At 37.4% G+C, this 18,317-nt stretch overlaps 1 protein-coding gene across 1 annotated transcript in view; it reads right to left on the bottom strand.

Moving 5' to 3' along the window:
- LOC108676665 overlaps positions 1 to 18,317 on the bottom strand; it is a 112,906-nt gene that overhangs the window by 16,691 nt on the left and 77,898 nt on the right. The window contains exons 4-7 of the mRNA XM_018164781.2: positions 16,042 to 16,185; positions 14,017 to 14,217; positions 3,640 to 3,708; positions 1,555 to 1,664 (exon numbers count right to left, since the gene is read on the bottom strand). Coding sequence (XP_018020270.1) covers positions 1,555 to 1,664; positions 3,640 to 3,708; positions 14,017 to 14,217; positions 16,042 to 16,185 — 524 coding nt within the window. The remainder of the gene's footprint in view (positions 1 to 1,554; positions 1,665 to 3,639; positions 3,709 to 14,016; positions 14,218 to 16,041; positions 16,186 to 18,317) is intronic.

The following is an 18,317-nucleotide window of genomic DNA, read 5'->3' as shown; positions in this document are numbered from 1 at the left end:
TGTGTGATCATCTCGAGTAAATTTATACTAACTTCTGGAGGCTCATACCGAATAAGTTCATAGGATCGCAGTTTGGCGCTGCTGCTGAGAAATCTCAACAGGTTCACCCAGCATTGCCCAGACGTTGCTTTGAGTGCGCAAAATGTAATCCACGTCCACCGCGTTATCTGACGCGGAAGTGCGTAAATATCAGGTTGCTGTTTGCAGGCCTTCTTCCTAACTGGAGTTTAGGCCACATTTGCAGCGCTGATTATTCCTGAAGTTTGTGTCAGAGTTGCTCGCTGGCAAAGCCACATTAGAGGTGGTGAAGCCCCGCTGTTTTCTTAAGCAGGGAATAACGCGTGCCTAATGAGCAGCGGACCGCTCTTTGGTCTCTAATTACTGATGATTTATCTTCAGTCGGGACTAATTAGGAGCAGTAAAATCCCGTTTATTTGCTTGCTCCCATTTTCATTTATACATGAGTTTAAGTAATTTGTGTTGAAATATTATAGAACATAAACTTAATTAGTTATATTAATGAACAGATGAGTTGCATAATATTGAATTTAGTTAAACATTTTAATTATGTCCTATGCAACATTGAACAACAATGCGATTCTCTAATCAATTACTGCATCAATTACAATTAATTGATCACATTCATATTTTTTATCACTGAGTTACCTCAGAATTTCTCTAAAATTTACATTAAAAGCATCGACAAAAGACACGTCTTTGGTCTCCGTAATTTAATGATAATAAAAAATTCACCATTTTAGAATTTACTCCATCCATGATTTTCATTTTGCTAGAAGATTTTTTTAATGTTTTCTAGTGTTCTAATGTTTAAACAGTGTTCTAATGTTTTCCTTAATTCTACACTGTTTTGAAATACTCATAGAAGTTAGCGCTACCCGCACCATCTCGTATTGGCGTTGACAGATCCGCCTGGAGCTGCTCAGATGCCGGAGTTGCATGCTAGGGCCTAACACCCACCTCCTAACACCNCTTATGCATGAATGGTACACAATGCAACCTTGCTTTATCAACTGTAAAACAAACATCCCAGATACCTCACCTGTCTGAGTTATCACAAATACATTTATTGAACTGCAATTTTCAATGCATGCAGTGCCAAGATGCATCCCAGATCTCCATACGTGGGAGCTGAAACTAATCACAGAACCAATTTGTATTGAGGCAACACTTTTTTTATAGAAATCTCACTGAAGTTCTCAATTACTGTGTCCTCTGGCTTCATAGAATATAGTAGATATCTTACTAAGGTATCATTTAGCCTTTTGTATGTACAGCCATCACTGATAATAGACCCAGAGAAACCAAATAATAATATAAAGATGCAATATGACTGGTTTTATATCTCATGACAAAAAATCATGCTACCAGGAAAAAATTAATTACGAATTAGTGCAAAGTGTTAGAATGTTAATAACATTTTACAATGCTGCAGTTACTGTCTCTTATACACATCTAGATGTGTATAAGAGACAGATATAATATAATATAATATAATATATAGCAATGAATTACATCAATTCATTGGTAACTCACCTCCAAGTTTTGAGCATGAGGGCGCCGTAGGTAAGGGAGAAGCCGATCTCCCTCAGCCACACCCTCAGTGAGCACGTGACCTCCGTGGGGAGAGGGTAGAGCACTACGCTCTGAGGGCACGCACGGTTACATAGTCACATAAAAAACTTAAAATAATTATCTTTTAATAACATGACCCGAGAACATTATGTAACTTTTCTGCTACATTACTGTAACTTTTCTTATGCTTATATAATATATTGAACGCACGGTTACATAGTCACAACTGACGCATTAAACTTGAAAAACTTTATATAATCTTTCAATGATGTGACCCGAGAACATTATGCATTGTAATAATTTCTGTAATTTTTCTTATGCTTATTGACTAAACTCTGAGATTGTAATACATAAAATACGATTGCAATATATTACTCAAAAATAATAATAATCAGTCAGCAAATTATCATGCACAGAACATTGTTTCTACTCCTCGAAACATTCGCACAGTTTGAGTTATAAAACCATCCTGTCTAGTGGCAATATACAAAGGGTAGTTTTATTGCACTGGAGCATTACTGTTAATGGTAGGAATGGGCTCTGAGTGTTCGTGACAGTACGACTTAAACAATTAATTCAAAATACTGCCTTATTAATGCAAATTATACAAAATTAGGCAGATATTAGAACATTTCAAGGCCCCTCATGTGACTATATAACAGTCAAAATTTTGGGTCATCCCCGAGCGCAAACGCAACTCTAATCAATTATAATTATTGCAAAGCTTCATAGGCCTTCTTATCGTAAATCAAATGATAATGAGGGAAATTAATCGCTTTAACAGGGCAACGAGGGGCGCCGACCATACCCTGTCATCAATCAAACCTCATCCACTTCAAGGTGAACATTTGTGATATAAGTGTAATTAGACGAGCGACGGTTGCAGTATTTTTCTTGCCGTTTTGTCATTTATGCTGAGCACTTGCACCAGCTAAGACCAGACTAGTCAAATGAATTGCATTGCATTCGATAATAAATAATATAATAGAATAAGACGAGGCTATAATAGAAGAGTGAGCTAAATTGGATTTCAGACGCATGTATGAATAAGGTCACTTACGGAGAATTGAAAGCTATTTTCTTTGACTATATCATTGTTGAGGGTGACGTAATTCTTGTCACAACAATGGTGAATGATTTTGAGGATAAGAAAAGTGCTCAATAAGGGATCTTAATAATAAGGATAAGGATAACCGATGAATTTGGGGCTCTCATTAACAAGAATTCAATTTCTACTTAACTGCACAACTCGTTGAGCTTCATCAATGCAATAGGAGAGAATTCATATTAGGGAGAAAATACAGAGCTTGTTACGCAAATAATAAACCATAGCTTGAAAATGAGAGTTAATATATTGGCTGTTGGGTAGCTGCAAAAATCTTTTGCTGATTTTTAAATGAGCGATGTTTGTGGCCTCATGAGTTTAAAACTTATAATACTCAGAAAATTAGTCGCCGGCAAATAGCAAGACAATGTTCGTAGAGAACTTTGCAATGGTAGAAGTGCATTGATGTACAATAAAACCTAAGAGGTGCTCCCAATTGTTCAGGCCTTTCACTTTTCTGTGAGAAAAATAACGTACTAGAAAACAAACGTATTACAAATGCTCGATATTGTCTTGAAAGAAAATTCATTTCAAAAAATTTGCAAAAATACGCTAATGAAATTTTTTATACATAGCACCCCTAACATAATACCAATGCAATGTGCTCCCGATAAACTGTATAAAGTGTATGCAGACATTCTTGCTATAGAAGCTGTGTGTTCATTGCTTCTCGCGGTGGCTCTAAGATCGTGAACGTCGTAAACTTAAGCTCCAACGTTGGCGGTCGACAAGTTTAATTAGAGCTGCTGGAGGTGAAGGCTGGGGATTTGCGATACATTCGTGAATGTTGTAGAAACTTCGGTGGTAAACGTGCTGAAGATGGGGTGAATTATTTGAACAATGTTCATGTAGAAGCTGTCTCATAGGTAATTGTGTTGAAGAAAATACGAATAAAGTAAAGCTTCTGTGTGTAAAAGATGGCAGACGTATGCATTACTCACGGTGCTGTAGATGAAGAGTGCACCGAGGATGATGTAGCGCAGCAGCGTGGGGCTCGCAGCACGCACCACCTGGCGACATAAACATCCATACGTCATAATAAGGCCATTACGTTATCATCCTATAGATTAATTAAATAGTAAAATGATGAAACGTAAACTGAAATTTATCGTGAGTGTTTGGAAAGTTTCTTAGCTTTTGATTAAGAAATGGCATCGGATGAATGGTTGCTTTTTAGAGCTATTTAATTTTCTTTTGCAGATTACTCTGCATATAACAGTTTATCTGTTTATTTGTGTCTTGAATCATGTAAAGGATTCTAGAAGTCAATAGAAATATAACGCTTCTGTAAATATATTTGCCCGTTTGAAACATGTCGTATTAAAATGTATTAATACCACAAAAAAATATGATTCATATTGCAAAGCGGCTCGACGCGGTAGGTTCGATCCAACGTTCAAGTGTTACAGAAGTGCAAACGTTCCACTCTGTTTAATTTGAAGTTGAGCAGACATTGCGAATATTTGGCTGTGATTCGTTTTAATTTATTTTAGACCTCGTAATTCAGGCGACCTTTTGGAAAAATATGTAGGAGTTCTTGGTTATTTCATATCAAAATTTCATTGTTAAAAATTTTGCCAGTTTTTATGGTTATAATTTCTTATTGAAGTTCGTATTATTGATTGATAAACTTCTTATTGAAGTTCGTATTATTGATTTTTATAGTAGTGCTCTTAAATTAATTCGCTGAATTTAAATGTTCAACAATCTATTTAATTCGTCTGACTTCTATGGTCATTAATTCGGTCATTACAAGGGATATTTCAAATTCAAAAATAATGTACATAATTAGGAAAATGCGATATTACTTCAATAAATTGGAAAATAATAATTCTTCTTAATGTTGAAAGAGCATCTCTACAACATCCGGATCACTTATTTATTCGGCCCCGATGCACAAGTTACGAGCTTCAACTTTCAGTGAACATTAGTTTCGAGACTTGGATCTCTGCTGCATTTGAGACGCGTTGTTTATAGCCAATAAATTGGTAGACGATGACTTCACGGCTCGCTGCTGCTTCCTCAACGGAGATTTATGAATAATTTCCTCAACTCGAACGATTCTCTGGAATTTATATGCACAGCATTGCAATCACTGTAACGTTCATTTCTTCTTTCGCCATCAACGAGAGCTCGATTAAGCGAAAAACATTCCGCGATGTGGTATCTTTGATGTTGTAATCTGAGAATGAACGCGAGTTTTCGAAAGATTAAATAATGATTTATTGGTGAATTGAGTTGAGCATTGTCATGCATACCGGTAGGATTGTATAACGTGTTTCAATTTGAGGCCTTCTTGGTATGAGCTCAATTAAATTATCGCGAAGTTTTCAACGACTTCACGAACAGATGCGTAGACGTCACGAGCTGCTGCAACAGTAATTATACTAACGTGAGCATTCAAATGATGGTATTGTAGATGTAGCATGTATGAGATAAGGTTGCAAATGAACTAATGAAGGTAATGTTCTTTGAATTTTGTACAGGCTTTTTACTAATTATTCGACGTCAGAAGGTCAAAACTACTCATCCACAAGTGCGCAAAGTTACTAGTTACTGAATTTTGATCAAAATTTTCATCAGTGTTCATCACAGTGGCTTGTACTCTAACTAGTAAATATTTATATCCAAAGATTGCCGTAAAATTTGGAAATTCGCGTTCTAACAAATTTTAAATAAGTCTGCAATGTGGTTGATCTAAGTTGCCAGTGAACCCACAGCGGCAGTAAAGTTCTCGTGTAAATTTTATCACCCAACAGTTCTCGTTGAAAAGTAACTACTCAACAAAAAATTGAAGCTCCTAATGTAAGAACTCTGATTATTGGAGAAAATATTTTTTATCCGCAACACAGCGAAAAACTTATATATAGTAGAGCCATAACTTATGCGCCTCGCTGGAAATATTAGAATTTAGGCGCCTTTTGAGTGTTCAGAAAGCTCGATGAGGGGGATGTAGTGGGTGAAATAGCGTCCTGACACAATTGAAGCACTGTGTGTGATGCATCAGGTTAAATAGCGCTATTTCAAAAAGTTCGTTGCATTTGATACGTTGGGTGAAATAGCGCAACAATTTCGATCCTTAGCGCATGTCTGAGCAAAGAATCGCGTCGCTGAAAGGCGCTTGCGATGCTCGCGAATGGCGCGATTTGAATCTATTATGCACTCTCTGGAAAAAGGGAAAGACTGAAGGAGCGAAACTATCTTCGGATATTCGATACCTTGAGTGAGTGCGCCGTGAAGAATTTTGGAGCACTGCGATTAAAATAGGATCTTATTTCATGCACATGAGAGGATTATGATGTTTTTGTTGACACATAATTTGCTAATGAGTTTCATACTGCAGCCGGAACCGTTTATTTCACCACGTTTATTGACTCGTATACTTTTTTATGTGTTCGTCGTCTTTTCGCTTAATCGGTATATCTTGTTGCAGTTATGTAAAATAAAATATTTTTCTGAATGCTGTTCAACAGATGACCCATGTTACTGACATTGATAGATAAGAAACTTCCAGCCACCATTTGTAGGATTTACCGACAAGACCAATGCCTTCCATCCCCATTTGCAGGATTGGCCTGCAATTGTAATAACTTCAAACCCACATATGAAGGATTGACCGGCACCAACAATCAGGCAAACTTTGAATTATTTCTCATGGATGCTGTGAAGCATTCAGCAGTGAGTTCATTCCTTGTCGGGAAAAATTGATCCGTGCTGGAATGCTTTGAAATGTTTCGTATTACGAACACCCTTTGCGAGATTAAAATTTCCGTTTGATGATATTTGTGGGAAATATTTTACCTCACCTCACTGGCATTGGACTTGGAAAATTTTACAGTGTATTCTGCGTCCATTAATCTCTTCAGAATGCCTTGTGTTTCGTTAAAAATAAACTTGCTGTGTGGAAGTTCAGAGTGGGAGATATTATTAGATAAAATAGTTCTATTGGAACATTTCCTCAGTTCCTATGGCAAATCATTATATTAGGTTAAATTCATTTATGTCATTAAATTTCCTAGAATTTCCTTCTGTTAAATTACGAAAGCTCAAAATATCTCTGGAATGAGACGACAAGTGTGCGAATATTACGATTTTCCGTACAAAGTCAGGAGTCGTACACTCCTGATTCCTGATTATCCGTACAAATTCGTACGACATTTATTAACCTGTTGAAACTAATGGTATTTCATAGAATCTTTGTCACGCAGAATTTTCCTGTATGAAAATTTAAAAGGAATGAGAAGTGGAACAATATTCGAACGATTGAGTCTGAGCAGCTAGGGCAGAGACGTGGAGCTGGAGCAGGGACGTGGAGCTGGAGCAGAGACGTGGAACTGGAGCAGGAGCAGAGAAACGTGGAGCTGGAGCATGGACGTGGAGCTGGAGAGGCTGCTGGAGCAGAGACGTGGAACTGGAGCAGCTGCTGGAGCATGGAGACGTGGAACTGGAGCAGCTGCTGGAGCAGATGTCGGAGCATGGAGACGTGGAGCTGGAACAGCTGTTGGAGGAAAGAGACGTGGAACTGGCGCAGCTGCTGGAGCAGCTGTTGGAGCAGAGAGACGTGGAGCTGGAACAGCTACTGAAGCATGGAGACGTGGAGCTGGAGCAGCTACTGAAGCATGGACACGTGGAGCTGGAGCACCTGTTGGAGCATGGAGACGTGAAGCTGGAGCAGCTACTGAAGCATGGAGGCATGGAGCTGGAGCAGCTACTGAAGCATGGAGACATGGAGCTGTAGCAGTTACTGAAGCATGGAGACGTGGAGCTGGAGCTGCTGTTGGAGCATGGAGGCATGAAGCTGGATTGCTTCATGCCAATTGCCGAGACAGAGGCCGGGTCGTGCCGGAGGTTGGCCGGATTTCCGTGCGGTGTAATTAGCCGGATGGCCCGGGGCCCGAGCGAGGACCATCCGCCATTTTGTTATTTTCACTTCGCGCATAAAACTCGAATTTTGGATGAAATTAAACAAAAAATTTAATGATAGTTTTCAGCACCAATTATTTTTGCGAGGCAAAAGATATACAAACACAAAAGCTTGCAGTTATTTATTTTGACAAAAAATATTTTTTGCAGTTATTTATTTTGACAAAAAAAACTTGCAGTTATTTATTTTGACAAAAAAAAGGGTCGAAGAACGGAGCACATTTGTTCTTCTATGAACACCATTGAATATTAGCTGCTCGGACAAAAAGCTATACAATTAAGCTAAAATCAATTGAGCTATTGTTAAATTTGAAAAAAAACATCGAAAGTTAGTCTATTTGACCGCTCTGTATGTCAATTAACGCTCCTGGAATATTTAAGAATTCAAAACGCAGCACGGAAATCAGTTTATATTCTACATAACATGAGATTTAAAAAAGCAGAACGTTGAGCTAGGGTCAAAAAGATATGCGAGAATATTCGTCTTTTTGATGTTAATTTAGTTCACTCAAATCTAAAGCAATTAATTCAGTACGAAAAGCATTTGCGAAAACAACCCAGACAAAAGCAAGGTCGCTATAAAAGCTTTTGACCTTGGAACAAGAGGTTAAGCGACTAGAGCTAGGATTTTGCAAACGACGCTGCATTAGTTTGCCGAAGTTTGGTGCTAATGCTGGATCATACAAACTAGACCGACGATACAACTTTAAAACTTTTGGTTGAATGGAAAAAAGTAAAAGAAATCTCTATCAAAAAGTTGTATAAACTGATCGCCTTTCCATCAGTATTCGATCTTAACTCGCTCGTGGAAAATTATGACTTGAAAATTGGAAGGCGCATCTTGAAAACAAGAAGCACTGCGCAATAAAACCCGAAAAATTTTGAAGGCTTCACTAATTTAATAGGTTTAGACTTCATGTTATAGTCCCTGAAGGATCTGTTGGCTGTCACTGATGCTGCGAAGTTAGCAAGCAATATTGGCGTCGCAGATGCCAAAAAATCCTGCGAAAGTTACAGTTTTTCCCTAAAATTTTCAAGGCCAGACTCTTGCTTCTATGACGATCGTATTGCCATTTTCAACCTAATGTAATTAAATTGGAAAATTCTCATGACATTAGTGTCCAATTTGTTGAAGAGCTTCGCAAACAGACGTTACATTAAAACTGTGGAGCATTGAAAATAAGTTGTCATATCTCTGCTTGAACGGATCATTTCTACTCCCAAAATTTCTATCATGCGTTAAATTGCAAAATTATATCAATATTCATTCATGACACATTCATGTGAGCGGTTGAAATTGATTAAAATCATAAAATATTTCGGCTGAAATGGTGATGGCGTCAAATTTATGTCATGAAAGTTTTATTTGAATAGAATAGAGAGAATAGAGAGAATACCCAATCTCTTACTCAAAGATTTGCGGATAATTCAAACTGAACGATGCATTTCATGATTAGAATAGAAATATTCCTCTAAAGCCAATCACGCATCTTTATTCATATTATACAATAAATATTATTTACCGTATTTAGATCGCGCCACGGTTGTTTTGCCTTTGTCCTAGCTAAGCGGGCGCCGTGCTGCTTCAAATTGGCGACGGAAAACTCCCCATAAAAGGCATACATTTGCACAGAGCCACCAGCATCAAGTTACGAACACGCAAATAAGCTCATATAAAAAGCGACAATTTGAACGCAGTGAACTCTTTCGCTTTACGAACAAGCGAATGAAACAACATAAAAACGTGCATTTGACAGAAAGGGCAGCATTGAGTTAAGTATACAAAAAAAGCTAGCATTTGCACTTACTTTAAAGTTACTAACAAGCTGGACATCGCGAATGGTAGGTTTTAAAGTTAGGGTGATTGCCCGGCAAAAGAGAACCGTTCACTTCGATGATTCTTCTACCTATGTGAATATATTTCTACTCGTATAAATATTTCTGATGTTATATTGCTTGGTACATATTAAATTTTAATGAAAAAATATATATAGTTCAATTTTAAAAGTTTTGCATGCGCGGGATCAAAAAGAAGGATTTGCATGAGCGGGATCGCCTGCAGTTGCTGTAACTTATGCTAAAAACAGGTGTGTTGAATAATAAAATGAAATTCTTTTACAAAAAAATGCTTTGCTGAAAGTGCCGACTGCTGAATTCCTTGTGAATTAAGAAGAGCATGAATTAAGAGCGTGAGAGATGAGACGTGGATGAGATTGTATTAATGACGTAATAAAAATAATAAATTTTCCATTTGTATTGGGCTTCTAGATCTAATTCGAACTTTTCCATATTATTTGCATGAATGCTATTGGTACGTAAATTTTGAAGAATTCTCCGAGTTTTACGAGACAATATACTACTCATTCAAACAGTTTTTGCCCGTAAATTTTTTCGAATATATGCATGGCTTGTTCTAGTTACGAAACGTAACAGTTGATGCTTGCGGTTACCACAATATATATTCTGATCTACTTTTTACTAAGCACAATTTAAATAATATTAATTTGTACGTAGTATTTACATATGAATGGAAATCTTAGTTAATGTACAGGCGGACACAGTCAGAATCTGACAAGAGGTGTCTTAGTGATGTTTAGTTTCCCTGCTATAGCCTGCGGTGGCAAGGTTTCTTGATTTATGATATTGTTGCGGGAGATCAACATACACCGGCTATCCCGACGGGATAGCCGGTGTATGTTGTACGACGGGATAGCCGGTGTATTCCACTATCCCGACGGGATAGTGGAATAAATTGACGCCAACAACCCTAGTAGAAGGCTAATCGTCCGCTTGGAAAACACTGATGGCTGACGATAATCGTCCGCTTGGAAAACACTGATGGCTGACGATAATCGTCCGCTTAGAAAAACACAGACAGCTTCATCCGAGATTTCACAAGGTGCATAACGGGTGGCCACTCCCGATGCTGGCAGCTAGAAGAATGATACTTACTTGGTTACTTGGTTAAGATGAGGCGCGTCACCGACTGAAGTATTGGCGCCCCCATTCATCTATCTTCGTGGAAGAATGAGAGAGAGTACAATCGGCACACTCCCCTAGTAAACAGCGGAACTCTGGTCGACAAGAGACTGTTGAGCTGCGCAGCTACAATATGCTTAATAGGATGAATTTCCATTAACTACTGAGCTAATAGTTTGGACGCTAATGCAAAGCAAGACATTGAAGTTATACTGGGAATAATAATATTTCATACGCTGAATATGAATTCGTTTTATTTTCCTGAGAGCAAATTTCTGCACACCACACTTAACTTTTGCGATATATATGATCGCCTCTTATAGAACTTGTTAAGAAGCTTGCCTGTTATGTTTTGTTTTATTAATGACTTTCAGCGCGAAAAAACTTTAAAAATAATCGAAATGAGCTCATTTTGAAGAAAAAATTAATTTTAAATATAATTGCAGGGATACAAGCTACTTTTTTTGACAAATGGGAGATGCAGCTCTAAATTATAAAATTTTGTTAAATTTATCAAAAGTTGCAGCGAAATTATGAGCAGTTGTATTAGAGCTTGGGAAAATATACAAACATTCCCTGGGTGGGCAATGGACGCGATTACGAGCCTCATCATCGATTATTGATATTTGACGGGCAGTAATGAAGTCATCGCTAACGATAACAGAAAGTAAATGAACCCCAAATTAGAATCGTCAAAAATTTAAGAACTTCTACCAATAGCATAGCGCAACTGGACGTCCGACCTAACTATATGGTGACAATATGTCTTGTTAAATATAAGAATCATGGAGACAACTGAGCTGCCAGTCGGGGTTTTTGCGGATGTAGAATGACATTGTATTGAATAATCGTGCTGTTGGTGCTGAAATCACCTATATTAATAAACTAATTGAATTATTCCTAAAATAGGTGGTTGGGCAATGCCTAAAAAATGATTAATTACTCAAGCGATTTATAATTGTGAAACAAATAAAACGACAAGTTCGCTTTGCTTTTCGTTGCAAAGAACGCCATCAGTGAAATTTAGTATTTTGATCATCGAGAGAATACATATTCTAAATGAGAAGATAATAAAATAAATAATGTGGTTGAACCAAAACAAATGTCAGTGAGATAAATAACATGCAAGTTTTTTTAAAATCCGTATTTTGACTCCCATATTCAATGAAAATCCTCCATGTTTTTGAAAACAGCTTAGCATAGCGCAACTGGACGTCCGACCAAACTATAGTGAGAATATTTCTTGTTAAATTTAAGAATCATGGAGACAACTGAGCTGCGAGTCGGGGTTATTGCGGAGGTAGAATGACACTATTTTGAATAATCGTGCTGTTGGCGCTGAAATCACCTGTATTAATAAATTAATTGAAATATTCATTATGTGATGGTTCGGCATTTTTTGTCGAAAAGTTCGCTTTTCAACATTTCAAAAGTTGAAAAGTTCTCTTGGTTTCTCGTTAGAAAAACGCCAGCAGCGAAATTACGTTTATTGCTCAGGGAGAGAACACAAATGTTAATTGTGCAGATAGTGAAATAAATAATGTTGTTGAACCAAAACAAATTTCAGTAAGATATGTAAGTAACATGCAGGTTATTTTAAAATCCGTATTTTGACTCCCATATTCCATGAAAATCCTCCATGTTTTTGAAAACAGCCTGTACACAATATAAAAGCCTAAGCTAAGTTGACCGCGATTAGCCAAAAGAACTGAAGAGGTTTCCTAAGACAACATCTTAAGAAGGCCAAATATGAATATGAGTGAGCGCCTGAGGCTTGTTTTGACGGCGGACTGAGGCAGATTCCGACCATGACTTGTGATGAGTTTCATTTACTGAGCACATAAGGGCGTTTACAGAAGCGCAGTGCTTTGCCTCATTTCATGCGTTGTTGGAAATCGACAAACGTTCATCGAACCTCCAAGAAGATCCACGCTCGATGAAAGCTTATGAAGATAATAAGGCTTATGCTTTCTCTTACTGAAGCTTATGTGATATTATGGAACTATAACAGGAGTACTTCAAACAACTGTGTGTGAAGACGGTGCTTGAAGTGATTCATTTCTTGGCTGCTGATGGAAATTTGATTGTGTTGATAATGAAATATGGTCAAGTTTACCAATAGATTATTGCAATTTTTGCTCTCGACTTCTTTTGCGGCATGCTGCATGAACAAAAAATGCAGCTGTGTGAGCTTGTGTGGTCCCGACGAAATAAAAATGTGATAAATGATGTGCAACTCTCATATTATGATACTGAAGAATTCTATAAAATTACTGTAGGCATATGCAATTAGGCATTCATGCCGTTTAATATTTTCAATAGCTGAGCTCGCTAGCAAATCACACATCAGCTCTTTTTCCTTTCTCATGCATCGGGCACTGAGACGCTCTGCTCGATTGTTTGAGCTGCAAAGTGATGATACAGGCATGATAATGGCTGAATTATTATGTAACATACTAATGACACAAAACTGTTGTTAAAATGGCTTACGTCCTCATTGACATGGCCAAACGCTCGCAATAACAAACAACAAGGCACTTGCTTGCTCACGTAATGGCGCTCAACGAGGCACGCCGGACAATGTGATGCCGGTGCATCAAAACTTAACAATGTGGCGGTATGAGGCCATTATTTCACTTGAGAGCATCACGATTAAACATCTAATTAGTGAAGTTATCTTGTACAATAATGTAACTAATTAAATTTAAAACAATGCTGCAGTTATGACCGGCAGTAAGCCTTGATTACGAGCGAGATCCGCCGATGAGGTGCAGTTCCTCTAAATTTAGACGTTCTTAGATCTAAAGTTTTTCTTTTTATTCTTTAAGTGAATTGAATTAACCTCTCGTATGGTACTATTGAAGTGTGTTCAAAATATTGTAAACGGATTGAGAAGGGTTCATCATAACATTATTTCGAGTATAATAACTTTTTTCGGACAGGTTTCCATTCTTCTAAATCAATTTATTGTAATGTAATCGGGAAGTAAAGTGTGATTACAGTTGAATGAAGACATTATAAACCCACTATATGTTTACCATGACATGCCTAGTCAACGTACTTCCTCCCATTAGCAGATGGTAACGACGAGACTACATTTAATTTACGCATGGAAGTACCACAAAGCTGGTGGAATTTAAGACGAATAAGACCACTTAGGGCTGACGCGTGCAGCAAGCGAAACACTTATTAGTTCATGGAAGAGCCATGCAATCAAGGCGGTAGTGCGTAGGCATGACTTGTCTCATAGATTTAAGATATCAATGATATCGAGAGCAGCACTGCTTGTCGTTTATATGAATGACGTCATACCTTAACTTTGTCGTACTTCCATGTAACGAAGGCGTAGGCGTGCACAATATACAGTACATTGGGTTTACGTACGTAACTTACAAATAAAAAAAGTAAACACTTACCTTGACGTTACCGTACTTCCATGTGAGGAAGGCGATGGCGGGCAGACAGGCGATGAGGGCGAGAGCGAGGACGAGGATGGCGGTGCGCATGAGCCAGTTGAGCGTGACGACGCATGGGCGGCTGTCGTCGCACGTGTCGCAGCCTGGCGCGCATGACAGGCACTCGAACGCGTCGCTGTCGTCGTACACTGACGCCTGCTTCTGCTCACCGTACACAGTATCATTTATGTGTGTGAGTTTGAACTAAGTTCTCGCTTAATTGATTGCTAATTGAACATTAGAGAAGCAGTTAAGAGTTCATTCTATATTTTTAACCTTGAGGTAGAACACAAGTTTGAAAGATTGCTCTAACAAATCGTATTGTGATAAATTTCTGCCTAAATTGCTTTTGATTAAATCAAACACTCCTGATTTTTTTATCTAACCATTTATAATCCTTCAGAATATTTCGCCAATCATTCATTTGCCCAAAATCAAGTGTTAAAACTTGATTTGGTTCTTTAGTGTGAAATCCAGGTATTTATTTCGACAGATTGTCAGTTGGTAGAAGAGTGAATGGAAATTATCTCTGGCTTCATATTAAACTAAGTCAAAATGGCTGTATTTGAAGAAGCAATTATAACGGTCTAGCATTAGATACAACTTTTGATAAATACAAATTCAATCAAGCTTTTCGTTGACATTATATGGCGAGAATTTTTACGATTGATCGAGATCGGCATTTCCTAATCGAGCGTCCCTCGCAACTTGTACACTCACGTGTACTATATTCGTTAAACCAACACGTGAACCCGCAGCGTTTGTGCGCCAAATAAACGCAGCTTTCACAAGTTAGGACATCCTTTTCCAGAACAAAAACAAACTGCTAGTAAGACAGAACTCCAGATGGCTTGAATAAAAATAATAGAAGTGCTGTTTATAACTAAAGTACGAATGAATTGTCACGTGTCTAACATTCAGCATGAAAAGCTTTGCTGAAGAACTCCTTATCCTTCACTTTATAATTATTATGGTTTCGAAATTAAAGTGAAATCCAGAAGTTGAAATAAATTAAAGTAAACTGTACGCGCGAGATTGCGCTAATGCATTCTGCTCACACATCTTCACGCTACGCTCGTCATAATTAATGCACAAAGAAACTTGAAGTTTGAATTCTCCTTATCAAATTAATCAATAGTCACATTGAAGGAATTCCCAGAGAATCTAAAGTTAGTTAAATAATTTGCATAACCTTCAAGTTTAATATTATTCAGTAGTTATACTTTTACTCAGAAAGATTTTAATTTATTCATTCTGTGGTTTTAGACCAACTAATATAAAAAGAATGTAAAATATAAACTTGAATTACTCTCACATCAAAAGTTTGTGGTGCACAAATATATATTCATTCATTTGAATGACAATAAGGACTTGATTAATTGAGGTCAGACGTAGACAATATTGAACAGCTCGTATGTTCTCAACAAGATAAATCATCAGTATTGTCACTGCCTATACGATAATTTTTCCTCAATACTCAAATTTATCATGGGAAGGCGAAACTTTTATTGCTTACGCTACAATTTCCGCATGTCACCAAAAAATAATTTTTTCGATGGCGTATAAATTGTGCCGTTGAGAGCTTATAATAGGGAAATTATTTGTGACTGCAAAGGTCCCATAAAATTCGAGAAATATTCCTTTGTCGAAGTTTTTTCAACCGACGAGTGAAGAGGAGGTACGATTTATTTTTGCACTAGGTCCTCTGAAGCAAGGTTTGGTCAGCAGATCTGAAGCACAAACATCTGTTGTTTGCCCTTCAATGAAGCCTTTATGAACCAAATCATTGATATAGAAGCTGATAGTCATTGAAGACTTCTAACTTTGGAGCTGAACTAAGGCACGAGATTCGTATATGCGTATAACAAATTTGAAATATAATTTTAAAATTACCTCATCGACGAAGCCAGAAATAATATTCAACTCGCTTCGGCCTGGAGTGTCGCTCCATAGTAATGTAGAAAGATGAATAACTCATATTCTCACCGACAGTTTTTTCTCGTATTCCTCTTCAATGATGGTTCCGTTGAAGTATTTCTCGGCGGTTGAGGTGTTGGGAAAGTAGAACCCGTCCCTGCACACGCACTTGTAGCTCCCCCTACGGAACCCAAGCCCCGGCAGCGACACGCACTGAGAGCATAAATTAGCTGGCATTAATGCAAATAAAAGTGGAATTCGTTATAAAATGACAGAATTTTTTACAGACAATTGAGGAAGAATAATACTAATCCCGAGAGCCTTTATGATTCATTTCGTTGGCAGGCAAATTATTATTTTCCCTTCTTAAGCTCAACTAACTAGTAAAAAACATCAGAAACAAACATTAGAAACATTTAATGTTGCACAATAAATAAATTGTAAGGTATATTTATAGATATCAGACAAAAAAATTCGAAAAATGGATGATACCACTATTTTTGAATAATTTTGTAGTAGTGTTTTCAATATATAAGCGTAGTTCTCCTGACTGACGTTATGCAATCATTAAAAGCCTATGACAACGCCTCTTTATCAGAGGCAGACACTAACTTCGCTTCATGCGAAGAGTTAACTAGAAAGCTATCATTTCGGTAGAATAAAATAGACGTCGGGTAAAATTTTCATTTAAAACCACTGCGATAGTTCATTTCTGTGCGATAGATGCTCAATCAATACTCGTTTTCAATAATTGAAATCGATATACGGCGGCAGCGAACGAAATACGAGTGTGTTAACAGCAATAAATAGCGGGATTTATATGTTAAGTAATGCTCCTACGCAGGTGTCTGATGCTTAGTTTAGCTTCGATGAGTGAGTGATCGAGGAGATTGATCAATGAACAATAAGTTCACAAAATGAATAATTTTCCGTTCAACCTTAAATTTATAAGTACATAACATTTTATTTAGAAAAATTGATTTTGTTCATATTATTCTCCTTCATTCCGGTGCAGCAGAAATTATTTTCATTTAATTTTTTGGAAAAACATGGATTAAACACCGAAAATTAATGAATCCCCACAAAATTTCATCCACAAAGCAAGAAACGAAAGTAAAAGTCCTTCATCCGCTTGGATGTTACTGCACCTCTAAACTGAACACCGTACACGCGCGGATCATAGACGGCTTCCCGGCAGATGCGTGGGCAGCTACAGTGGAAGTGATACCGATAGAATATAATCCCTTGAAACGAAGGAAAACTTTCATGTCTTTTCGCAACCGTACACGGAAAATAACTCTTGGCCTGAATGGAACTATTGATGGCCGAGCAATCCAATATATAGTGCGTGAAAATGCGCGGTCTCATAAAAATGCAGAGTTTGTTGCAATCGCGCGGAAGGTTCGAGGTCGCAGATTGCGGCTCCAGCGGCTCCAGGGATGACCAGCACAAACTTCTCGAATTTGAGTTCTGAAGACCGGGCTTCGTTCTTGTCAAGTGAAAGTGCAAGGGAAATTGAAAGGCTTACAACAGCAAATTCAAGTTTCTGGTGAATCTACACGTGGAAATAACGAACTTTTGTGAACTCGATTTGCGTCAGTATGAATTCATGTAACATTCATCCTCAACTACTATGGGAATGCATGTTTATTTCCATTGACAAATTCTTCTTGGTCGTAAAGTAATTTTGAAAATTTTATTGTGAACTTTGTGCCAAACCTAATTTTTAACCGGTGTCTTATGCCTCTTTTTAGAATAGTTTGCGTTTTTTCTACAAATAACGCACCTGTGATTGCGTAACAGTTTGCTGGTGACTCCCTTATCTATGTATATCAGAGTTCTTACAATGAAATTTCGTTAGATGTTCAAATCGCTCAAAAATATAACATAAACTAGAAAAATTGTGAAAATCAAAATTTTCTCCAGAAATTCATTTATTATTAACTTCTTCCAGTGGTTAGAAGAGTAATACAAACTACACGTAGACGCGATCAAACTTACGGCGAATATAAACAGCGTTTTATGTTCCTCAACCAAGGATGCCTTGATACGATGCTGATACGGACGGTAAGTTTAATGGTATTCTGAAAGCTTAGATGTGTTAACAGACGTTTTGTCTTGCTTTAAAACACATTCATTTCTACATAAAACTTCTAGGTTAGAAAGAATAGCTTGCTTTGAGAGGCTTCTTCATAGGAAGAACGTAAATATACCACGAATTTCAGATTCTATGCCAGATTCTCAGTCAATCTAATTTATAATTCAAGTGAATTTATTTAAGGAACTGCTAGGAAATTTATTGGAGACTGATGAATGAATATCGTTTGAAAATATATAAATTGCTG

Source organism: Hyalella azteca, unplaced genomic scaffold, assembly GCF_000764305.2.
Source record: "Hyalella azteca isolate HAZT.00-mixed unplaced genomic scaffold, Hazt_2.0.2 contig8774, whole genome shotgun sequence".
Classification (NCBI taxonomy): Eukaryota; Metazoa; Arthropoda; class Malacostraca; order Amphipoda; family Hyalellidae; genus Hyalella; species Hyalella azteca.
This window is presented reverse-complemented; position numbering and strand designations above follow the sequence as displayed.